Raw genomic sequence first — 26,175 nt, forward strand, 5'->3', positions numbered from 1 at the left:
GTTATTCCGAAGGTTCGTTAATCCGAAACACACAAATTCCCTACTAGGTTCGTTAATCAGAAAATGAAAAAGGGTTCGTTAATCCGAACATTTGTGGTGTTATTCTGAAGGTTCGCTATTCCGAAGATTTGTTAATCCGAAAATGAAATTCGGAATAACGAACCTTCGGAATAACGAATCTTCGGACTGAAGAGCCTTCGGAATAACGAGCTGTAACCAACTGAAGTTATACTTTAAGTAATTACTCGCTTGACTCGTAAACTTACACTCTAAATTGCTGTGTTACCTTTTTTAATTATGGTATTCTAAACAGTTCATTATTTTGTTGCTGCATAACCTTTGTTTAGAGAACTGCGGACTTTCTTTTGTCTTCTCAGTCGTAGCCAACTTATCCCCCCCCCCTTGTTGTTTTGTGAATTACGCATCATTCATTTACTTGCTTTTGTTCCTTCTTTTTTTTTTTGCTCTATAACGGTGTTTGTTTTATGTTATGTCCCTTTTGTAAATAGTTTTTTTTTCTCTATCTATACCCCCTTGCTTGTTATAGTTATATAGTTGTTGGTGTTTTTTTTTAGAAACTCTTGTATTTAATTAGTTGTTTAACACACTATGAGGACCCCTAATTTCACAAGCTCTGCTTTTCTATATAGGGTCTCCTAGTCTTTCTTCTTTTTTCTGCTTTAACCAGTGTATTCTATTATATTTGTATGCTTATTATCTCTTGTTAGTTGACACATTCAATGTATAATATATTGTAACGAAGGAAAAACTTGAAACTTGAAACTTGAACTTGAAACAATATGTACCAGTATAGCAAGCTTGAGCTCCACCATACTTATGAATGCGAATATAAATCAGTGGCTATCTTCAGTTCGCCTCAGCGTCGAAAATGAGGTAATCGATCTGTGTGTTTGAATCTACTGGATGCTCTTTGGCGATCAAACATGTCAAAGGGGCTGCTCTGTCAAGCGAGTCGTTACGCAGTGAGTCAACGGGCTTCTATGGCCGGTTGCTGCGCGAGAATCTGTCTGTGCGACCATGGTGCGACCATGGTGCGACCGGTGCGACGCAGCCTTTGCCCTACATTAGCAGACACTTTTATGCATACACACATACACACAACACACGCACACACACAAATCTACGGTTTGTCGTCACGCCTCCTGACGACGACGAGCGGCTAAGGGTAAATCCTTCCTCTCCGTGCAATGCGATTTTACGTGGCATTCACATGCTAAACTACTAGTATACACTGCAATCGTTCGTGGTTGGTGTTCTGTTCACAGAAGCAAACGCTGCCATCATCACCATACACATCACATAACCCGTTATATACCGGCACCACCGGCGGCGGCAGAGAAGCGTGTATCGCAACCGACGTGCGGAACGAGGAGGGCTGGACATAAAGTCAGTGGTTGCCGACCGATAAAGATACCAGAAGATAGGTGGCTAAACACTTTTGTTTCTTTTCTTTTTTTCGTGAGGAAGGAGAGGGGCGAAGGCATGATATCGTCATCGTACTAAATGTTGTTTTATCAGTTCCTCGTATCGTGTTACAACCGCTATTGATGACTCTCACTGACAAAATGTCGATTCCGCAGTGGAGAATTGCTCTGCGGCAAAAGCAGCAACGCAAGAAGGAGGAGGAAAAACGAAGGCAGAGAGAGGAGGAGGAGAGGCGGTTAGCCGCTCTACCAGCATGGAAAAGGCACGCCGAACAACCCAAAACTGTTATTATTATTGACAAAAACAAGGTCGCTAATGAAGTCAACCTATCTTCATCTGCCGGCTCGCCGGCGCAGAAAGATTCACAATCGTCGGCGGGTAAGCAGCCGCAGACACTCGCCAACGGCTCCGCCCCAAGTGCAAGCAGTGGTGGTGGTGGTGAGTCATTATTGGCAAGCCACGGAAAGGTTGGCCAAGACGAGACCGACAGCTCCCGTAAATCTGCTGGAGGCAAGGCTGCCGAACCTAGTGGTGTTTCGGAGGAACATTGCACTCCTGTCCAAGATAATCCTTTCCTGAAATTGGAGAGGAAGAAAAGGAAAGCCCCACCTCCCCCGAAAGGTGGATCACAGATTAGTGTAATAGCATCAAATGTATCTGGTGGTAGTGTTTCTGGGGTTGCATTAGCAGGTGAAAAGTCAGCCTCAACAAGCACAAGTAAAAAGACTGTGGCAACAGCAGCACCTGCCTCATCAATATCATCAAAAGACAGTGTATCATCAGTACCACAATCCAGTAATAAGACAAACAAAAGTGGACCATCTGCAGGGAAGCAGTCCCAGATCAGTACTACTAATGGAAATGTGAAACAGTCTGCGCGTGCTGAGCAAAAAGAAAATCTTCAGAGTGATGTGCCAAAATCTAAACCTGAGGCTCCGACAAAAGTTGTAAGTGATTCAGCAACCAGCTCATCCAAAGACACCGCAAAAGCCAGAGCAGATGCTGCACAAAGTGAAAGCCATAAGACATCAGAAACTGCAAGCAGTGGTGTGTCAAAACAGAGCAAAGATGCTCAAAAGAGGACAAGTATATCTGAACTGCGAACCTTGTTTGGCAGCCCTGCGACAAGTAAACCTCAGGCCCCATCGGTGAGTCAAGCTTCCCAACAAAATTCTGGAAGTTCTAGTGGAAGTGCAAAGCCTTCAGATAGCAAACCAAATCAGACCCAGCCAACGTCTGCTAATGCAAAGATACCTTCAGTCACTCCTGCTGTAGTAGGAGGGTCAAAACAAACCAACTCAAGCAGTCAGCAAAGTCCTGAACAGACATCAGTTAAGGTTGCAGAGCAGAAAAAGAATGACACAAACAGTAAGACATTTGTTGACAACAAGCAAGAGAAGGCATCGTCAAAAGCAAAAGAGAGAGAAAGGGAAAATGCCAAGAGTAGAGTGTCTAGCGAAAGCAAAAGTCTTCCAAGTGCTGGGAAGGGCTCTCCCCAGCGACAAAAGCCTTCATCCGATCTTTCTGCAAGTGCAATCATTAGTCTGACCAACGAGGGTCCGTTACAGAAGCGCCGAGGAGAGCTGGTGAGGTCATCGTCCATCCTGGATGAGGACGAGGTTATTGAGCTGACGCTCGAAACCCCTGTTTCTCCACGTCGGGGGAGACTAAACAAGGATTCTAGTAAAGAGGAAGTTGAGAAGGGGAGCGCTGAGGTGAGCCAAGGAGAACAGCAGCCCTCAAAGAGGCGGGCACCTGTTGCACCAGCAACGGTCAATGGTTCAACATCAAGCACAGCAAGCGTCAAGAGTGACGATGGAAAACCGCCGACAGAAAATGTTACACCGTCAGCTGTCCGAAAGAGTGAAGTCCAAAATGAAATTGAATACCCGACAAATTTTAGGGACCCCAAATATGTTCCATCATCAAAGCAGAAAGATGTTCCCAGTTCCAACAAGAGGGAAAGCTCTGTCCCCGTTGTGACATCCAAAGAAAAGCTGCCTGCGAGTAAGTTAATAGCAAATGCTGGTCCTTCTCCAGTGGGTGTAGCAGAACAGACAAGCTTTAAAGGAGGAGAGACGAGCTTCAAAGGAGAAAAAACAAGCTTTAAAGAAGAGACAAAGTTCAAAGGGGAAGAAACAGACAGTGGCAATAGTACTGGAGTGGCCAAGCCGTCTAGTGGTAATCAGGCAAGGAGTGTAAAAACAGTAGTGAAGACAAGTGACGCAGTGAAAGACAAAGAAAAGAAATCAGATAAACCATCGCCTGCCGCAGGGGATCAAAATGCTATTCCTTACCCACACCAGTTTAGAAATTTTGGTAGCCAACAGACTAGCTCCAAGTCTAAGGATGAAGGTCTCAAGGATATCATCAAGCCATCAGATATGAGGAAAGCCAGCTCTAGCAGTACTTCATCGGACTCGAACAAAGGAAAAGGGGATTCAGACTCGGGAGGGGTGACTGCCAGCCCCTTTGGTAGTATCAAACTCCGTCCCACAAAATCGAAAGATGCTGGGAGTGGAATAAGTGTCATAGCGGTGCAAGACAACAAGCCCAAGGAGAAAGTGACGAGTGCGGGCAATGCGAACCCTTCGCGCCTGATTGCCGTAGGGGGTGCAACAAAAAGCGAGGATAAGAAGAAAAACGTGAAGAAGTTTGAGAAGGTGGACATGATTGGGTACAACTCACCATCTGGAAAACCATCAGCCTTGAAGAAAGGGAGCAAGAGTTCTAAAAAGGTAAGAGCACATGGATTCCCCTTTCTCTTCAATGCTTGTAGAGTACCAAAGTAATGATGTCACAGTCTCTTGTTATAGCTTGGGTTGGAAACAGTGTGCGAGCATGGTTAGCAATAAAAGTGTTCACAGATATTCTGGCCAGGTGAGATTGTTAAGAACCAGTTTCCATGGTGATGAATGGCTATGACATCACACTCTGGTACTCTATATCAGCTATGAATGGTGTAAGATTACGTCTGTCATCAATACCAATAGTGTGAGTGAAAAAAACCAGAAGAACATAGAGTCTCTGAAATTCAAACTTATCAAAGACTCTTACCAGAATTTACCTGATTGCAGATTTTGTAAGTACCACATTACTGTTAAATGTAATACTTGAGTGTATTTTCGATCTTGAACACAGGAAAGAAGAAAAAAAAGTCTTGTCAGATGTGACAGAAAGGAAGAGCAGAACATCTACCAACTCTAATGTCCTTCAAAAAGAACATTAAAGGGAAGACAAACCCAAAGAGCAATGTGGATTGAGTAAAAGCAGCAACATTAGTAGAACACATCAGTGAAAGTTTGAGGAAAATCGGACAATCGATGCAAAAGTTATGAATTTTTAAAGTTTTGGTGTTGGAACCGCTGGATGAGGAGACTACTAGAGGTTATGACGTATGAGAGGACCACAATATACATGTAAAGGAAATATAAAAGGAATTCCACAAAAATTCACTTTTCTAGCAAAATGAAAGAGTTCTTGACTAACCGCTTTCAGAAAGCAGGGGAAATAAGTGCTACCCCTAACATATGTCAGTATCAAGTTGATGGAATATGTAATTTTCATGAAAAATGAATTTTCATTGAATTCCCTTTTTATTTTCTTTATATTGTAGTCCACTCATACGTCATAACCTCTAGTAGTCTCCTTACCCAGCAGTTGCAACACCAAAACTTTAAAAATTCGTAACTTTTGCATCGATTGCCCGATTTTCCTCAAATTTTCACTGATGTGCTCTATTAATATTACTGCTTTCACTCAATCCACATTGCTTTTTGGGTTTACTTTCCCTTTAAGTTTTCATTCAACTTTCTAGTCTATTTTAATGTCTAGGTCTTTTTTCTTCGGGTGATAGCAGGTAGGAAAAGTACCGGTAGTACAAATGTAGCACTTGAAAGAAGACCTTTTTTTAATTTTTTTTTTTTTTGGGGGGGGGGGTGAGGGATGAGGGGTCCATTAAAATGTAGAGCATTACAAATTGCTGCTCCGGTTTCCAAATTGTAAAACAGTATTGTATGTGCAGGCATCCCATACATGCAAGTATCAATTCTTTCTACTTGCGTAACAATAATAGTGAATATATCTGTTGCCCCAGACAAATAAATAGGCATAAAATTGCTGTTTGAAGTGCCTGTTAGTGTTGGAATCATCAAAATGATGTGATGCTAGCCTGCTTTTTCTTTTTGTTTCCTGGGACGAGTGGGAGAAGGAAAGGACATAGACAACTCTGAAACAGAGCTAGTGCTGTGGGAGGTCCCCCCCCCCCCATCATGCAATTCCCCCATTCCTGTATTTTATATTGACCATTGACCATAACACAGTGTACAATATGGAAGAACTATTTGTAGGAAAGGAACTCATAGCCTTCAGACAAGACTAGTCAGACAATCCAGGCAAGCCCTTCTGTCCCAAATCCAGGCTACAAGATTGAATGGGATAGACCCTATCTTGTTAAGTAAGTTTGCGTGCGTTTCAAATGTTGAAGCATGATAAGTCTGTGATCTCATTGAGCAAAGCAAATGTTTAGTATCAAAGTCAGTAAGGGTATTTCTGATACTAGAATCCTGCATGCTGTAATATGGATTTGCTTGTTCTTGCCGAGGTCACCTCTCCTTGGAGAAAAAACTGCCGCTGACACAAAGTGATATCAAAGTCGAACAATTGGATTAATTACACGTAGTCCCTGCTTGTAACAGCATGATATGTTGAATATCATGCTCATATTGTGTCAACATATGATGACATAAATGGTATCCCGGGGTACCAAATAAAGATCAGCCATTTTGTTGAATTATTTATTTTTTTAAAAAGGTTGTACCCTGGGTGCCAAAAAGAGGAAATTATTTTGGTGCTGGAGCTAGCGCAGGCTAGCCACTGCACTGCACTACACTAAAGCACACGCTAGTGGTATCGCAGCTGCATAGTATACTTGGGTGACCCGCACCTCGTCATAGTTAATGTTTGCGCATATTTGAATCACATTTCGCCACTGAAATTCTTTGAAATCCAACTCACATACAGGAAAAATGCTGAAAATTCCAATGGAATCACAAACTCACTTATCGATATCGAAAATTAGCAGCTATCATCGTCAAACGCGAACGATGCGAAATAGCTGTGCGCTAAGGAAGGGGCCCGCAACTCGTCACCCGCGCTCCCATAGACAAAGCACGTAAAAGACGAGTGCGGGTGACCGTGATGCTCCCATAGACATACACGTAAAAGATGCGTGCGGGGACAGTGGTGATACTTATAACACGTAGGGTCCTATTCCGATTAAAATTTCCGATTTTCGCGAAAAACTGTTCGGTTTTCACCAAAATTTGCTTGGCCCTGCCAAGTTTCAAGCATACTGAACACAGTCCCGGGCATAAATTTTTGTTTAGTGCGCTTAAAACAATTTTAAGCGGGGTGACGGTATTCGGGCCCCTGACGAGGTGCGGGTACCTCGCTATATAACATGCAGTGGCATGGGAAGGACTATGTACACGCACACAGTGCATGCATTTTTCTCTGACTGTTCTCGAATGGACGTGAGGTGGCGCTACACAACGCGGTAATCCGGGGTACTACGGTACCCCGGGGTAACGCGTGGTGCATCATATGTGACTTAAGTCTGTACTTTATGCTTCAGCTTATTTCCCAGACTATGCCATAGTGTCAGTTTCAGTTTGTGAAGGAGGAAATAAATGCCACTGTTATGAGGTGGGGGGGGGGGGGGAAGCGGTGGAGAAGAGTGAGCGTGACAGACTTGATACAAAATGTGTATCTCTCCATGTCTTGAAGAAACTCTCATGTGGCCATATGATTGATACAGTGTAGTCTCCATTGCACTAAAATGCAATTAGTATAGAGGGCACATGCATGTGTAGCTGATAGTTTGCATTCATACGAAATGATGAAAGAAAAGTTTTGTACACTTGTACATTGTAGGGCCTACAAAAAAACTTTGTACATGTCTGGTGATACTTGTATCTGTACATCTATGTCACTATGCAGACAGTAACATGCAGCATTATTGTGTGTTTCTCAGAAAATCAAAAATAACGTATGACCACTGTCTTAAACCTATAAAGTGGCTTTCCAACTTCATTTTTTCAGCATAAGTGAATAATTGAATGGTATAAAAAAGAAAAACAAAACAAGTTGAGATCTTCAATCTTGAATGCAAACCTACGTACACTGTATCAGTGGGGTTGCAAACTCGCGTTATACTTCTGATGCGGAGAGTTTGTAGATAATCCATGAAGATTATGTTCATGTTGCAAAGTCTCACTTTATGCAAAGATTTTCAAATTGATGGTGAAAAGTGCCAAATTGGCACTCCACTTGCCATAATAGAAAAAGATAAATGATGGTGATGATGGTGATGATTAACAATAATATCATTTCAAGATGTTCACTCACCATCAGCTATACTCACAGAAATGTATTCTGCATTATACAGTAGAAGTGTAGGTTCCACTGTCTTGCTCAGTCATGTTCCTGATTGTCAAGGGATCAAACTAAACAGGATAGAAATTTTTGCATTCACCCCAACATTAGCAGACTGACATACAAGTTGTTAATAATGGCACAATCTATGCCTTACCAGCAGACATGTTATTACCACACAGGCTAAAAAAAGAAGGTAAATAAATAAATGAAAAAAAAAATGTCTGGTGTCAAGCATTCTTCTCTAGTTAGTGTATCCAATGGTTACACTGAACCAATTATGATGTGCTGGCCATACATAGTTTTGTGGGCTACCAGAATGATTGCTGAGTATGAAAACAAATAACTTTTGACAATTGACAGGTTTGCTATTCGTGTTTATTTTGGCCTCGTGATGAAAAGGACGAGAAACCAAATGAATCATTGTTGGTGATACCATGTAATAAACGATCAGCCCATATTTTACGTCACAAAGATTATCATTCAGAAATGAGTGGTGATGCGTGTTATTGCCACCCGCTCGAACTAAAGCCACGAATTTTCGTACATATTTTGTTTGTGTGAAGTGGCAAGGTCAAATAATGTATAGAAGTGTAGATGTGTAGTGTTAGCAAGTTTCCTGTCGTTTTTCAGGGAATTTCTGGTGCAGCTTGAAGCGTGAAATCCAGGATTTGTATACTGAAGATCAACTCCTGTCTGATGGAGTCTCTGTCCAGTAGACTAGAGGTTATATTGAAGGAAAGGGAATTAAGGATGTTTTCAATACAGAATGCCATTGGCACCAGAAGTCACTTTTCGGCAAGTAAGGAGCACTTAATAGTAGATGTGAAAGTTTGTTACTCGACGAATTTCTCAGTTAGGCTGATTAGGAAAAAAATAAAGCAATACAGTGGATACATTGCAGCGTATGCATTTTACGATATCAACCCTTCTCTTTTTTTTTCAAAATTTTTAGAATTTTATAACTTTGGAGTTATGGGACACCATCATGATGCTTCATGCACTGAATTCATTGTGCATTTGAACTGTGAACAGTCGTAGTATATTACTTTTATATCTTGATTTTATCAAATCAGATTATTTATAAAGCATTAAGCAAGGAGCGTGTCACGTCAAGAAGTACAGTCAAACCTGCCTGAGCGGCCACCTGTCATATGCGGCCACTAATGGAAATTCCCCTGGGGAGAAAGGTCAAAGAACCCTGTCTATAACAGCCACTCTTAAGATCCCCCATGGGTGGCCACTCTAGACAGGTTTGACTCTATAATGATCATGTGAGCTGCTTCTCCCTATAAACATTGGCACCTGATACTATATAGGCAGACCAACAACTGCAACATTTCAGGGAGGGAAATGTCTCTGTAGAATAATGGGAAATTCATATGGCATGCAGACAGGTTGTATTGATCTCAGTATTGATGCAAGTCAGCTTTCACTTGGTTGAGCTTCATGTCTACCATGCATGTACATCCAGGTAGGAAACTACTGGAAGTTTGCTTTAGTCTGGTAGTCATGTGTTACCCAGCTGAAGAGATACGTCGTAGGTTAAAGACACTGTGTCGCATTGTGATGGCTCAGTTTCAGAAATTACTTTGTACAACTGGCGAACTTTTTCTGACTGTTTTGTGATTTTTTTTTTTTTTTTTTTTTTTTTTTTTTTTTTTTTTTAGGCACATAAGAAAAATCCAACATGCAAAAGTTTTGAGAATTAAATGCTGCCACTATTGAGAGCGACACATAATGCAAAAAAAAAAAAAAAAAAATCACCATGCTAATGAATTAGTAACCGAAAAGAAAAGAAAAGAAATCAGAAAGTTATTCATTCAAACAAATAGAACCATCAAAATGTTAAAATTCTATTCAATCAAATTAAAGTTTAAAAACAGTGATTTGGGTCGATGGTTCATAATGCAGATCTAGATTGCAAATTGAACATTGAACTGCTTTCTGTGACTTCACCCTTCCTATTGAAATAAACATGATACACGACATTGGAGTATTCGTTAGATGCATATTGGGTAGCTGTTGCTCTTTAATTTCCTGTGTGATTGAATGGCTGTGTATGGCAATTTTTTTTTTTGCTAATCTATTTCTTTTGTTCCTCTCATTGAATTTCTTACTTGGTCAAAGTCCTGAGTTGCATTGGTTGTGACATAATGCACTTGTCAATGTAATGACTCACCCAACTACCCCCGGACATGGGTGCGTCATTTCCTCGTTTGGTCCGTCAAATTTGTGACCCAGGTTTTCGTCATTTTACCAGCTTTGTCCGTCAAATTTTTGACCGAGGGGGGCGTAAAAATCCCATCATTGTCGGTCAAATTTTTGACCGAGGGGTGCGTCATGGTACGTCACTTGGCTATGGAAAATAACACGCATTATTCTGAACCGAGGGGTGCGTCACTTGGCCATGGAAAACTGCACGCATTTTTGCTCGCTACCAGTACCGTATACACGTACCGCGAGTGAAATTACAGTGAGCGTTTTCCCGCGGCAAGTGAAAATCAAAGTCGGGAAGCGTTTTGGAACAAGAGGGAAAAATGCTTGCCAGAATCTGGCAAGCAAATAATTTAAAAGCCACCCTTTCTCCTCACATTTTCTATCCAACAAACCCATGATATCACGCATACTCAATCTCAAACCAGGGACTGTTTAGCGATGTAACAATTTCAACCTTACTGTCGAACACTTAGTGCCTATTACATATTAACACCAACACACATTGCTATCGAAGAAAGTTTGTTTATATTCCAAGACAATGTGCGTCTAAATAATGTTCTGTGGTGACAAAGGCGATTTTTTGACAGTAAAAGAAGCGGCAGCAGAAGAAACTGCCTGCCGCATGCCAATATCTGATCGCTGGATTAGCCCGACGAGACGCGCGACGCTGTTAGTACGCTGTGCGAATCTCTACGTACAGCGACTGGGCTGTGTATACTCGCGGGAATGCCGTGGCGTGGTGTGTACCTGCGCTGCAGTATGCATCCGCCGGACTAGCAATGGCCGCACACACAGCGCATCTGCACACATGTGATTGTCATGTATGGATTGCATGCACAGAATACATACTATGTATGTACGGAATATCGTACCATGCAGCAGCGTGATGTACGGTGAATGACGGTAAGGTGCTTACAGGGCCAGGGTAAGGGAAACTTGCCGAAACTTTAACGAATTATGTTTACGAACCAAAAGAAAATGAAATTGCTTGAATAAAACGTGTGCAAAAATCGTTTCAGTATTTTCGGGGGTGCGTCAAATGTACCGAGGATGTCCGTCAAAAAAGTGACCGAGGTGTGCGTCACTTTCAACGTGTTGTCCGTCAAAAAAGTGACTGTGGTGTTCGTCACTTGCAGCATTTTGTCCGTCAAAAAAGTGACTGGTGTCCGTCAAAAATCCCATGTGGTCAGTCAAAAAATGACCATGACGCACCCATGTCCGGGGTAGTGGGGTGCGTCATTACATTGACAAGTGCATAATTGTTATTATCATTATCGACAGTGGTGCTGCTCTTAACCTATAAAATGCATACTATAAATATCTGCCTTAGAAGTTTATCATCTCTCTATATGATGTACCTCTCCTGTTTTTTTTTTTATTATCATTATTATTATTATTATAAAGGCTACCGTAGGGATAAATTCAAAAGGATCCAAATAACAAATTTATGTATGTGTACCAGTGCTTGTGTGGGTGCTTTCACTTATCATAGGAAACTTTTAATGTTAGCTATGTGGATTTGTTAATCTGTTCATCTCAAAAGGGATAGAAGATTATCCACTCCAAGTCTGAGTTCCCATTTATACCACTAATTATTTTTACTCTGACATCGTTCCTGAAGTCTACACTGTATGTCTAGCCATTAACATGCCATCACTAGGGGATTTATCTTGTGCAGGGCAAATACTGAGAGCCTATTTTTTTTTACTCTTTTATAGATTGTTTACAATGCTGACTCCATAGGGCTATCTGAAGACAGGAAAAAAAAAATGTTTTTTTTTTTTTTTTTAGAAGGTCTGCATATGATTACCGGTTACGCAATAAGGAAGGACCTCAGTGAAGTGTTGCAAATGGTTGGTTTGGACGCAGAGTAACTTCATGTCTATAGAAGAGCGTCTCATAAAAATGATGTCATCTACAAACACTCCAGGACCAAATTCTTGTTGACAGATCCTCCCACCAGGGCCTTGTTTTGCTCTGTTTGTACATCATATGCTGTAATAGAAACCAGAAGTAGATGCCAGAAGTATCCCATCGTGTGTGTGTGTGTTTGACACCTCTATTGCCCTCAACAGCACTTTGTGAAAGGGACTTTTGTTGCTTGCAGACAGTTCATGTGCCTGTCCCCCTCCTGTCTGTGTGCGCTCTGAGAAAGTTGCATGAGATTGGCTGTCCAAGAGTGCTATACTTCCAACAGTCTGACTGTAACTTTCAGTAGCAAAGCAACAGGGTGGTTGTGACTGTATTTTCACGGTGTGTTTGGATCTTCGAAGGCAACTTTGTTTGAAACACTTTGGAATTTCACATCAATTGGTTCTCTATCCTCTTGTGCACGCACTTCACTGGCTGCTAACACATGCTACAAATCATGAGGGGGGGGGGGGGACAAACCGAGTTCCACCTCATTGTCCGGACATTGTTCGCCGAAGGTCCTCTCAAAAGGCACCCAACTGGTCAGCCCTGTTCCCTTTCTCACGAACCCGGCCACAATGCCCTCAATAACAAAGCTGGCCGTTCACATACACACAGATCAATGTGTTTCAAGGCGACCAGTTGGGCCTTCTCTTCATTAGCATTAGGAAGTGGCCTTGTTCAGCACTCTTATGCATTTTGTAATTTCAGACGAAAAAACAGATCAGCACAAAGAAACATTTTTTTCCTGTTTCCTTCAACTATATTTTCCTCCTTGTCCGTCTTCAAATGTTCTGTATTTTAATTGTTCAATTTGTCTTCATTATACTCAAAACTCTTCCTCTTGCATGTAGGCTGTTCATCTTTGCCAATATTTTATAGTTACACTGTACACGTTTATAGGTCATAATATGTAGCGCTTTGTCTAGGTAGTTTGTGGGGGAGCATCAAAGTTCTCTATGACGTATGTACTAAAAAAAGAAAAAGAAAAGAAAAAGGGAGAGACTTTTGACTGAAACTGTGGTATACACTGTACTCTCCCCATTGTGTTGTAACTTTGTATTCTGAAAGCTGCACTCTGATGCATGGCGTATGGTGTACTGGGTTGTTTTTTCTCTTTCAAAAGGTTAACCTGACCATGTCCTTTATGTTTTGAAGCACAGTATCTTTTTTTCTTTTCTGCTACATTCCTTTGTGTGTGTGTGTGTGTGTGTGTGTGTGTTTGGGGGGGGGGGGGGGAGGAATATGTGGGCCGAGTGGTCAATGCCAGTTTTTCATTCTTTTAATATACTATTTGTCCTCAAATGGTTTGTTGATTTTACCGTATGCTCTATTTGAAAGGTCAAGACCAGTGGGGCTGTGTCACTATTTGCAAAGTTTTTGCAATAAATGCAAGATTTTCAAATGAGTGGTTGAACTGCATGCGTTGGTAACTTGCACTAAGGGGGGGGGGGAGGGGAGGAAACTTGTCTTCAAGGGGATTGTCCTTCCTACATGTCATAGTTGCTTACCGTGAAAGTGGATATTATTGAGTTAGTCATTTTTGCGCTCTGCCAATTAAAATGAATTTCGCATGTTTTAATGCAGAATAATCAAGGCGTTACATACAGTGGTTCATACAGCAAACAAAAATATTTATGTTCTTTTGTTTTTGCTCTCGTTTCTGGTCACATGAAATGTGCGAAAATTTCAACATTTAAGGGCTTTTTACACTTGCAAATTTTTGCTTAGTCCCGTATCAACAGTGGGGCTAAGGGGGGGGGGGGGGGGGCCTTAGCCCCACCGTTGGTACCGGACTTTCCTTAGCCCACTTTCTGTTTACACTTGTTTTTGCCAAAGTGGGCTAGCCCAACCGATAGTCCCGTACTATCTGGCCCTGCAAAATTGCAGGGTTAGCACCGCAATTGTGGTGCTAACCCCGCAGTTGCAGTGCCAAGCAAGCGAGTGTAAACAGAACGAAAAAATAATCCGGGGCAAAGCGACGGAGACGAAGTCCAACCCCCACTGACCAATCAGAAACGAGGAAATCAAGTGCTGCTGGTGCGTACGTGTACAGTGCACAGCGTAATCATAAATATTCATTTGGTTTGGAAAGTACCGGACTAAGAAATATGAGTGTAAAAAGGTCAATTTTCTCCTAAGCCCCGGACAAGAGCTTAATACGGGACTAATTGGCGAGTGTAAAAAGCTGAAAAAATTGGTACAGGACTAACGATAGTCCTGGGTCAGAGAAAGTATGGGGTTAAGAAACACAAGTGTAAAAAGGGCTTTACAGTATTTTCAAGACAGAGTGCTGACTTGTATTAAAGCTTGGTTGTCCATATTTTGCGGAATAAACACACACTACCTTTTTGTATTTTAGATGTTCCTCATAGAGTTTTTGTGTTTCATGAGTGATACCAGAGATGTAAAACATACCACAGTCTGTAATGATTGCCAGGTGGTATTTCTTACCATGCAAGCACCATGCCCATATTAAACAGTTTACAGATACATAGCACAATAAGAATACCACTTGAGGTAGATGTAATGTACGTACCAGTAGCCCATTCATCTCATTCACAAAATTATCATGAGCTCATTCACAACAGGCACAGTCACAGGCTTTGGAACATTTTTTTTTTTTTTGGGGGGGGGGGGTAGTGGGAGATGGGGTTGTGGCTGTAGGCCAATGGAGGGAGGATCTTATTATATTGGCAATGTACAATAGTTACAGATTTGACCATTTAGAGGTGCTTGCAAACACCCAACTGAAACAATGTATCTATAGTATTAATAAAGAGCTCATGTGAAGGGTTTTTGAAATGCCTCTTTATAAAGCATTAAAGGGGAATGAAATCTAAATACTGGATTGAGTGAACGCAGCATAATTTAAAACACATCTGTGAAAGTTTGAGGAAAATCTGACAATCCGTTCAAAAGTTCTGGGGCCCGGTGCATAAAAGTTTCAATAATGGTAACTTCCATAGAATTCTTGATTTTGATTGGCTGTTGAGTATTGTTACCATGGTAGTTACGATTGGATGGCAAAGTTACCATGTTTGTAACTTTTATGCAACGGGCCCCAGAATTTTGAAAATCTTGGTGCTGCCATCCCTGCATGAGAAGTCTTATATTTAAAGTACAGTTTGTGCCATCACATATGATGAAGAAGGATATAAAGACAACATTATTTTACTTTTCCAGCATAATGAAAAGAGCACTTGACTAACCTCTTTCAGAAAGCAGGGGGAACATTGCTTTTAATATGATATATGTCAGTAACTAGTCAAGGGAATGTATATATTTATTATAAAAAGGTATAACTGTAAAATCAGAAATGCACACAAAAGTCCTTGTCTACACTATACACTCGGAATGCCAGTGAAAATTCAAAAAATTTCATGCTGCAAAAGATGCCATCGGCTCCAGTTTGCAAAAATTTCATGCCGCCAATATATCTTGCTCTACACTGTACAGCAGACAATTTTGGTTTCATTCTTCTTTAATAGTCAGTGGTAATAGATTATAGATGATACATGTAGAATGATAAATGAAGATATACAATCTTGTAAAAATGTGGTTTCTATACTTTATGGATTTGCCCTCACATGGGGCTCATTTTTAATCCCCTTTTTTGTTTTAAATTGTCTCTTGGTGACGATTATTAAATGTCCTGACCATAATTTGAAAAAGAGGACTTAGCCATCTAAAACTCAAACTGCCCAACTTCAACTAATAGTGCATAATATGTGGTTTATACATGATACAGTACTTTTGTCTAGTGGTAAATTGTACATCGTATACAATATATATCCACCTATATACATGCACCATTCCCAACATCCCTGTTGAGCATTCCTGGTTATATGTGTCATGTATTTCCTTGGTTACTAATTAGTCCTTCTAATCACCTGATCTGCATGGTGAATACTGTCTCTCTGTAGTCTGGTGTTATCATGTATTGTGGGAACATTGACACCTATCCACATAAGGAGATTAGACTTCATTCCCAGTCTGCAATTTGAAGAGAAAAGAATTATATTTCTCACTACTGTAGTGTATGCATTAATGCATTACATGCACAGTGTACAACTCGTACGGTATGATTGAAGGCAGTAAATGGAGTCCTCTTTTCTCTAAACCCAAATCCCTCCACCCTTTCCCAGAATGGTGGCCCTTCATGGGCTGGTGCTTTTCTATTGTCATACGGCAGTCGCACAAGCAGTGTTCAATCAATTGAGCCACCGAAAAATAGTGGGAGACTTTCCATTCTTAACATTCCAGAGTTGTGTGCTGTAAACCAGGTTCAGAGTTGCATCCCCGAACTGCCACGCATATATATAGGGACACTATTACCAATTTCTGTGTTGTTTGGAATTGAATTAATCGTAATACAAAGGAAGGCGCATACCAATGTTCCGCTACAAGAAGCCCAAAACAAAAACAAAATATACAAATTGACATTTCATTGTGACATCACAGTATACCTGTCTTGTGTAATTATACAGATAATGTGCAATCGTGCAGTACACCAGTCATGAAAATACTTTTCTGTCTTGACATAACCTGTGCTTTGCCTGGCAAAATGTTTAATTAATTCATGCAAGCTTCTACCGGGCTTAATGTGGTTATTCAGGCATTCACCATTCTCTTCCGAGTAATGTGTCAGAAGGATAATACATAAACGTCAAGCTGCCAAGCACGTATGCCTCAACCTTGTACTTTGCAAGAGAATTCAAGAGAGCCTGTCTGAGAATGATCAGTTTATGATCATCTTTGTCATCATCCAACAATCAATGTTGGGTGATGGTAGTAACATACAATGTACAGTTGTAAATCAATTAATGGTGCTTTGGTTGTTTTGTTTTATAATTGGGTGTTCATGCACTTTGTTCTGTTAGCATGTTCAATGTCAACCCTTTGTCTGTATAAACAGGAAGAGATGTGCCTGAAATTTGACCATTTGAGGAAATCAAATCATTACGATTAATTGGCATTTCACCAAATGCTGATGTCAGCAACATTAATGCATTTATGTTATCTGAGTGTTCTCTGGGTGATCTGATAGGGTGGATAAAGTCAAAATATTTGAAGACTTAATTAACAAACATTGAAGCCATATATCCTCTTTTTATGCCTCCGCCCGAAGGGTGCCGGAGGCATCATTTTTTCTAGGTCTGTGATATGACAATTCATGACATAGATAAGTACACTGTATAGAGTTTTCTTTACTATTTATTTATCACTGTCCCCTTTGAAATTGCCCCCATAGGCCATTCAGTCACAGAACTGCTTTCCAGTGTTAATAGTTCTGAAAAGTCTTGCTCCTGCAAAATAGAGTTTATCTAGAGTGAAAAATGGTCTTGGTATGCTGGTCTGGTTTCTAAAAATGTTAGAGGGACTGTACAGTACTAATTGAGGTGGGGATTCCTGTTTTGAATATTCCTTTAATAGTAAGATAATGAGAAACCTCTTATGAAACATGAAAGAGCATGTAATTTTAAGAGGGATTCAACATTTATTTGATGAAAATTGATTTTCAAATGGCTGATATTCAAAAAAGTGATTACACCTTGTTTTTGTCTTGTTTGTCTCAGCCAGTTCAAAACTGATGTTCATCAAATAAACTTTTGATACCCCTTACAATTGCATGCTCTCTGACATGATCTCATAGAGTGGTTTCTGAATATCTCGCTAAACGTTGAAAGCTAAATCCTCACCTCGACCAGAACTGTACACACCCTTTAAATGTGTTTTGTTTTGAGGGGGAGGTACATTTTACATTTTACAGCCTACAGTATGACAAGTTGAAAATCTTGAAACCATACCATACAGAGCAACAGTGATGTTGAAATTGAGACATTCTAGATCAAGCACCATGAGTGTTCTTCAAAGGAGGATACCCATGCTATACAAGAAGCCATCATCTTTTTCATCATCATCATCATCATCATCATCATCATCATCACCGTCAACAACATGGTAGCGTATTGGGGTATACAGTAGCTGTCGCATCAAAGTTCACATTTCTTTCTCAAGTCCACTACTCACCTTTGAGTATCTACAAATAACACCATATCATCAGTTTTGGTCAGGTATGTATGTACAGTACTTGAAGTGCATCTGGGATTTTCAACAGTACTAAGGGATTTTCAAAATTTATTATGTTTTTTTATACAAATGGATTAGGTCAGTGTGAAAAAAGGACATTGAAATTATACAATCCACTTGAGTGAGAATACATATTTATATATTCAGACCTGCAAACTATTCCATACCATTAGTTTTGAAGTCTTCCTCATTAGCAGCCAGGTATTTTTTTTTTCCGGGGGGGGGGGGGGATGTGCATTTCTCCCATAACAAACAAGTGAAATAATAACAAAGAGGTTTGCTGTAAGGTCTCCCGACTGAGGTTCAAAAGAACGATTCTGCACAAGAAAGAACAAAATTGCAGTAATCCTCCGTACCCCAAGAACTCACAAGTTTTGTTCTTTCTCTCTGCTCACACTTAACCTTGAGTTTCGTCGCTCTTGCTGTGAGGTACAAGGAGCAGTAATACTTCTTTGGGTATATGATTGGAAGAAGGTGAACCTCCAAAATCTGGAGAAAGAAAAGTTTTCTCTGAGCGTGAAAGGGATTCAAACGTTTTTCGTTGGTTTCCATCCATGTGGCTTTCTTTTATGTAACGCCGCGTGAGAGATTTCTCTCTCAGTCATTGTATCAGGCAAGTGGCAAGGAATCATGAATACACAGGCAATGGGAGAGAAAATCTGTCACATATAATACCAGTTGAGTGAGCATGATGGAGTATTCAACTGCATTCATCTGCATACACATTCTAAAAAAAAAAAAGAGAGAAAAAAAGGCGTTCCTGCATCTGTTTATCATGGTAAAGTGTGAAGAAATCTGAACGCTGATGTTTGTGCAAATTATGAAAAGAACTCTTGCGATGTTGTTTTCATAGTTATTCTTTCAGCCTGGATACTTTCAGAATTTTTGTGTAAAATAAAATTGTGTGCAAATACAGTAATCACACTGCTTGCTTTGGTAGGTTTTCATTTGTGAATTTTGATAAAGGGTATGGGTGGAATTTTAGTCTTGTGTTATTTTGGCAGTAGAGCAATAAAGACCAACACAATAGAGTGGGAAGCTGTTTTCATATCAATTTACAGTGTAGATCACAATTTTGGATTTTTTAAAAGTAAATGACATGCATGTAGGTGTCATTTTGTACTGCTGGAGGGGGGGGGGGGTTGCCACTTGTCAAATACCCTGGTAGTGTTGCGCTAATCAACATACAATTTGTTTGCCGACTGGGAATAAAGTACTATTAATATTTCATTTGGGTATTCCTGCAAGAGCATAAATATGATAATTACAGACTGGCACTTAAACAACAATGTAGTATGTGGTAAAAAATTGTTAATCCACTATGCCTTTGAAATATGTAACAGTGATTTAGGTAGCCTGATGTTGGCCCCTGAAATACAAAGTAGGCAGCCTACCCTGTGTGAACTTTCCCCTTGGTTCAGGGTCTGCACCCATTTGCTAAGTCCGAATACACCTGCAGGCATGGTGAACATGTACAGTGTATAGGCACAGAGTGAAGGGGCCTACGTACCTTCTTGCATTCCTTCATGAAGAGAGTGTACATGTACAGATGGATTAGGTGTGATAGCAGTGTGTGATATAAAAGTTCAAGGAGAGAATAGAAAAAAAAATAGATTACACTGTGGAAACTACCGGTGAGGGGAGTTGAAAAGATGAGATCAAAAGGAAGCAAGATCTCTATCAACCTTTGCTGCCATTAATGATAGTCTTTATGTTAAAAAAAAAAAGTGACTTACTGCCCACTTTGTACACAGAAGTTCCATTTCAACACTTTGCAAAGTGACACTTCCCCTGATTTCAGTTCATCGATGTCATACTAGGCCCGTTCACACACAAGGGAAAAAGTGCGATTTAAAAATCGATTTTCTTATCGTGATCAAAATTTCGAAATTTTTTCCAGTGTGGACAGAAAAATCTCACTAATTACCGCGATCCTTATCGTGATCCAACTCGCACTATTAGTGCGATTTTTCAGAATAATCGCGATTATTTTGCCAAGCGTCGTGTGTGTGAGCGCGATCGAGATTCGGAAATCGGTATTTTTAATCCCATCGTTCGTAGCGTGTGCGAAACTCTATTGAGACTGCGGGGTCAGTCTTCGGTCATGCAAGATTCGCGCATGCGCAGTTTGGCCACTGATCGTTCTTTCCTCGCTGCGAAGTGCGATTTTTCCCTGTGTATGAACGGTCGAAAAAAAAAATTTGAAATTTCGATTTTCGTTGTTTGTGAACGGGCCTACTGTAGGCCTATACAGCAGCTACACAATCAGTGTGTGGTTTCAGGAGAGGATGCAATACTGTTCAACAACTTCCTGTACGGCCAAGGTGTCAGGGAAATTACGACAACAATTGACAGCGACAAAAAGTGTAAAAAGCATGGCCAAGTCTGCAATGTCAAATTTGTCAATCCTCTTGAGACAGAATTTGGTGATTCAAAGTAAAGTAAACACAGTCAGAGTGGAGAAGGAGATTTGATACAGCATGTTGCACATCCTGTGTCAAAACTTGTAAATTGTCTCGACACAGAATTTGGTCATTCAAAAATATGCACATGAAAAATGAGACCAATATCAGTATAAAAGTCGGTTCAGAGTTGAAAAAAAAAATATTGTCATCATGTGTCATGGAAAAAAAAAGTTATGTTAGATACCTCAGTTTTGTATTATTGAAATTTCTTTTGCATTATTTACTATGCAAAACATTCCAGGTTTTTCTTGCACAGACTAGCACAAAAGGTTTTATGTGTTGCTTGAAAATACTCAGAATTATTAAAGCACCGTTCTAAAAGGTCTGTATGCTATGATCACTGAATCAATGACTGCATGAGGAATTTTGTGTTGGGATCCAGTTAGTAGAGCTCCTGTGCACTTCCTGTTCTGTCCTAACAATTCCCCTCGAATTACAACCACTGAACGAAGAAAGACTACTATTGTTCCTAGATACTTTTGGACTTCTTATCAAATCACCAAACAAATACGTTATAATATAATGACTCGTGACTTTCGAGATCAGTTACGAGTGTCATGAGTTTTACATGCAAGGGCATGAATAAACATTGACTGCCCCCTTTTTGTGCTCATTTTTACCAGAGAGAGAGAGAGAGAGTTAAAGGGACTGTACAGTACTGGTTGAGGGGAGGATTCAGGTTTGTAACATTCCTTTGAAGTGAAATAATGAGAAACCCCTTGTGAAATGTGAAAGAGCATGTAATTTTAAGAAGGATTCAACATTTATTTGATGAAAATTGGTTTTCAAATGGCTGAGATATAAAAAAAAGCCATAATAATAAAAGGCGACAGGCCACGACTTTTATTAGGATCTCTTTGTTTCACCTTGTTTTGGGATATATAATACATTGTATCAGTCATTTCAAAATGGATTTTCATCAAATAAAACTTTTGATTCCCCTTAGAATTGTATGCTTTTTGACATCTCATAGAGTGGTTTCTGAGTATCTCACAAAACATTAAAAACTAAATTCTCATCTCAGCCAGAACTGTACAGTCCCTTTAACCCCCCCCCCCTCCATCCCTAGGAGGAAGTGGCGAAAATTAATTGGCTGAGCAGAACAAGCCCATTGGGGAGTCATTGGATTCCCTTTTGACAAGTCTTCTATTGGGACTGCCAAAGCATGTGTGCATGGGTCCAGGAAACACCGGTACAAATCTTTTAACGGCAGTGATTTCCTGGGAATGAATGACAATGGCATGGCTGTGTCAGACATTTGCACATGACTGGGTCCTGGTCCTCCCCTGAGGCTTGGCCCAGAAACTACCCGACTAGCGATGTCCCCCGCATAGCTCCTAGTCATCGCTCTCAGTCCATTTTCAGGCAGCAAGAATATTTCTTGTGTGTGTTTATGTACCTGTGTTTTGTGGACCGTATTTCCAATCATCTTTAAGTGTTTCTGGCATTTCAGATGCTGAAATGTGTCCCCTCGCCAAGTGTAAAAACTGTAAACAACATTTTCTGTATTATGTGCTGCATAAACTTTGTAGCCTGTCGGTTCATATATTGGCAACCAGTAATGGGCATATTATGCATTGAGAACTTATGATAGAATCAATGCCATATTCTGTTTGTTGTATTTTGTACTACTTTTTGAAAAAAATTCCTGCAGGTTTCATGGAAAATAATGGGGTTTTCCCCCAAAATTGTATTGCTATTATGTACTATACATCCGTTGCAGGAAAGTTAGGAGGAATACAGTACTTTTTTCCCTTCAAATGCACCAGCCTTTGATAATGGCATCCCTGATATAGTATAGGCACTGTATGCAAATACCCTTTCTAAAGAGCTGACAATGAACATGTGATATATTTGGCGTGATGAAAAATGCTCAAATGTGCACCCAAAATCAAGTCTTACTGGATTAGCAAATACCATCCAACCAAGATTCCCCAAGAGATGATTTGAAAAAATAAAATAAGATAAAAGCATGCGATTCTAGCCTCCTTTTATAGATATGCACACACACACACACACACACACACACACACAAAAGCTCTACAAGTAAAGATACAAATTCATATCGCTTAAATTTCAATTCATAAAAAAAACAAAAACTACACTTTAATATAAGGACAGCCTTACAACACAGATCTCCACTAATGTTTAAGCTTCCCTATCATAATGTCAATTGTGATTCTATTGTGTACAGAGCTCCTTGATGAAGAAGCAGTCTGCTTCTAAAAGTGTTATCTTACACATTTGTTCTGTATCCCATTGTTGTACTTGCCTTTTTTTTTTTTTTTTTTTTTTTTTTTGATGTGAAATTAGATTTAAGTGAAATCGAAAGCATTGAAATCTGACAGAGCCTGCTTCCAAAAGTAGTCATTGAGAATTCTGTGCTGCAACGTTAGAGTTTAGTTTGTTGTGCAACGAGCGTCTAGTCACCATCCAGTGATAACAGGAAGTGAATTAATCTTCAGAGCTATGCCTTAGTATCCACTCTGGGCCTCACAAACCTCCTCCAGATACCCACTATGGCAAAAAAAAAAGTAGGAGCGTCTCTTCCATTTGACTGACGAAGGGAGATTTTGCCCGGGTGAGAAAGATATTTTTTGTAGGGACACAAATTTATAGTATACACACAAAGGCAAAGGCGGCAGATCAATTTAAGAATTGAGTGAAATCTGACATACAGGTGTATGATAATAATAGATGTCATCAATTTTTCACTTGAAGTGGCTGAAAGTTTTCTTAAGAGAGATTGAGGGACATGTAAGTGGGTATTTATTCTACACACTTCCTGAAATTGGAGCCACAGCACTATAAATTGGACATTAAATATTGAATGTTTTCAAATACGAAGTTGTACTATACAACGTGTAGATCATTCCAAAATTGTTATTGTGGGATTACAGCATTGAGAAATACACATTAAAAGACAAATGACAGAGCCTGGACAATAGGTATAATCATTTATTGCAGGCAAATGTACCGATTTTAAGTAAATCAAATGTATACAAGAGATATGGAGAGAGACAGAGACAGAGACAGACAGACAAGGGCTTTTTACACTTGTAAATTTTTGCTCAGTCCCATACCAACGGTGGGGCTAAGGGGGGGGGGGGCCTTAGCCCCACCGTTGGTACGGGACTATCCTTAGCCCACTTTCTGTTTACACTCGTTTTTGCCAAAGTGGGCTAGCCCCACCGATAGTCCGGTACTATCTGGCCCTGCAAAATAGCAGGGTTAGCACCGCAATTGCGGTGCCAAGCAAGTGAGTGTAAACAGAACGAAAAAATAATCCGGGGCTAAGCGACGGAGACGAAGTCCGACCCCCACTGACCAATCAGAAACGAGGTAATCAAGTGCTGTCGGTGCGTGCGTGTACGCGTACAGTGCACAGCGTGATCATGAATATTCATGTGGTTTGGAAAGTCCGGGGCTAAGAAATACGAGTGTAAAAAGGTTAGTTTTCTCCTTAGCCCCGGACAAGAGATAACTAGTACGGGACTAATTGGCCAGTGTAAAAAGCTGAAAAAATTGGTACGGGACTAACGATAGTCCTGGGTCAGAGAAAGTCCGGGGTTAAGAAACACAAGTGTAAAAAGCCCTACAGACAGAGAGAGTCAACACAGTTTGTATGTTTAGATTTTGGTTCCCACACAGAGCTACTTACAGACTTTCGATCATCTTCAAATGAAGATGGCCTCATATACTTGTCAAGTGGCATTCACCCAACAGCGTTATAGACAGTAATTGGGTAACACTATCTGTGCACATCCACGGGGTAGCTAGCAAAGTTCACCAGAGCTTACTGTTGTTTGAAAAAAGAAAACAAAACAAAAAGAAAAAAAAAAACCTGTGCATTGGTGGAAACAGTGTTGGAAATTTTACATTCAAGTCAGAAAGTTTGGTTGTGTACAGATTGCAGCAGCAAGCATGTGTCAAGTTTGTGGTGGGGAAGTACCTTGCTATTGTTGATTGCTGACATCATAAACTTTGCATATTTTCTGTTTAGATGTCAGAATGATTTCCGCTGAATGCACATGTGTACCTGTACACTATGTACATTTATGCTTATAAATTATGCAAATACAACAGATCTATGTCTGTGAGATTCCATCCATGTCACTTCCTGTACAGCATACTGTGTTTTTTTCAGCAGTTCAACTTTTGTGCCCTACAGTTCCCACTTCCACAATCCATATAGACATTCACAACATAACAAAGAGGAAGAAATGCGAGGGTATTTGGGTATTTTCCCATTCTTACGCACATGTCAGGTCCCACCACCCCCCCCCCAATCTTTGCTGTGCTCCGTTGTTAGATTTGAACTCATTGTACATTGGCATCATACTGTGTGAATGAATGAGGCATTGTATCGGATCCTTTCAACAAGCACTGTTTCAGTTTGGCAGACACTGAATGAGAATATGGTATCACAGTATCATGTAGAGAGAACTGTGGGTCTACCCCCTCTTTTCAGACAAAGAGGCACATATTGTATGATTATTTGTGGCAATGAGTAATGTAGCCCGACCAGACGCCATGGGAAGTACAGCAACTGGACTGTGTATAGTTATGAGTATAGACGAGTAATGAGTAAACTACATGTAGACATATTACCATTTATCATTATCATTGCCAGTATTACAGGATCATGGTCATCGTTATCATCCATATTCCTAATCATTTTGATCATTAATGTCATTACATTAGCGCAGTGTTATCATCATCATCATCATACTATTCTCATGGGGATGATGAAGCTGATTCTAAGAGATGTGCACGTTGTAGCTACCACACAGAATTTACCCGATTTGACCCATGCATTGGCTATGGGAAGACAAATCCGTGGTGGTTTTGTCGCAAAATGAAAGTCCAGGAAGGATTGTCTGATATGAGCTAATAAAAAGAATGTAGAAGCTTCGCTTGCTAGTAAACTCAGTTTCCTCCTTTTTATGCCTTCACCCATAAGGTATAAGATCTTGTTAACACTGTATAAGCTGTTATTTTTGCGTACAGATATTTTCGCGAATGAGGAGGTCATATACATTTTCACGAGATGTTGTTTTCGCAAACTGATGCCGATGCTAACGTAAATGTGCCATTACAATACCTAGCGCATGAAGACATTTTCGCTTGTTGTTAAATTCACGATCCAACTGAGATTCGCGAAATTCGCGAAAATTAAACCCTCGCGAAAATAACAGCTTGTACAGTGTTTGCTCATTCTTTTTTTTTTGGGGGGGGGGTAGGAGGGGGTAGATTGCTTACCATTGTTGAGTAAGTATAAAGTTTAGTTGTGGGAAACCCCATAGATGATAATCCGGACTTTGCTCTTCTTTTGGAGCATGTCACGTGTATAAAAATGAAAGGGGACATCGAATGACATCATTTCACATTGCATACCAGTTTGGATCAGTCACAAATCAAGTCCAGCCCACCAGTCAGTGTGGGTGTTCATATTGCTCTCCAGCCAGCCTAATTGTAGTTTTTAGCAAATAGTTATGTTTTTCTTTCAATTCCGCCAGTCTCACAGATTGGGAATGTGAAAGCAGAATTAGCATTGTTGACAAATTGAAATAGGATTCATCTTGTTTCCCTTGTGACCTGATGC

General features: G+C 40.3%; 1 protein-coding gene across 1 annotated transcript in view; it reads left to right on the forward strand.

Annotated features, from left to right (window-relative positions):
• Positions 1–1,489: 1,489 nt before the first annotated feature.
• The window catches only part of LOC140240886 (uncharacterized), a 47,901-nt gene continuing 23,215 nt past the window's right edge, over positions 1,490–26,175 (forward strand). Inside the window, exon 1 of the mRNA XM_072320665.1 lies at positions 1,490–4,184. Coding sequence (XP_072176766.1) covers positions 1,569–4,184 — 2,616 coding nt within the window. The 5' untranslated portion in view covers positions 1,490–1,568. The remainder of the gene's footprint in view (positions 4,185–26,175) is intronic.

This window comes from Diadema setosum, chromosome 17, assembly GCF_964275005.1.
Source record: "Diadema setosum chromosome 17, eeDiaSeto1, whole genome shotgun sequence".
NCBI lineage: Eukaryota > Metazoa > Echinodermata > Echinoidea > Diadematoida > Diadematidae > Diadema > Diadema setosum.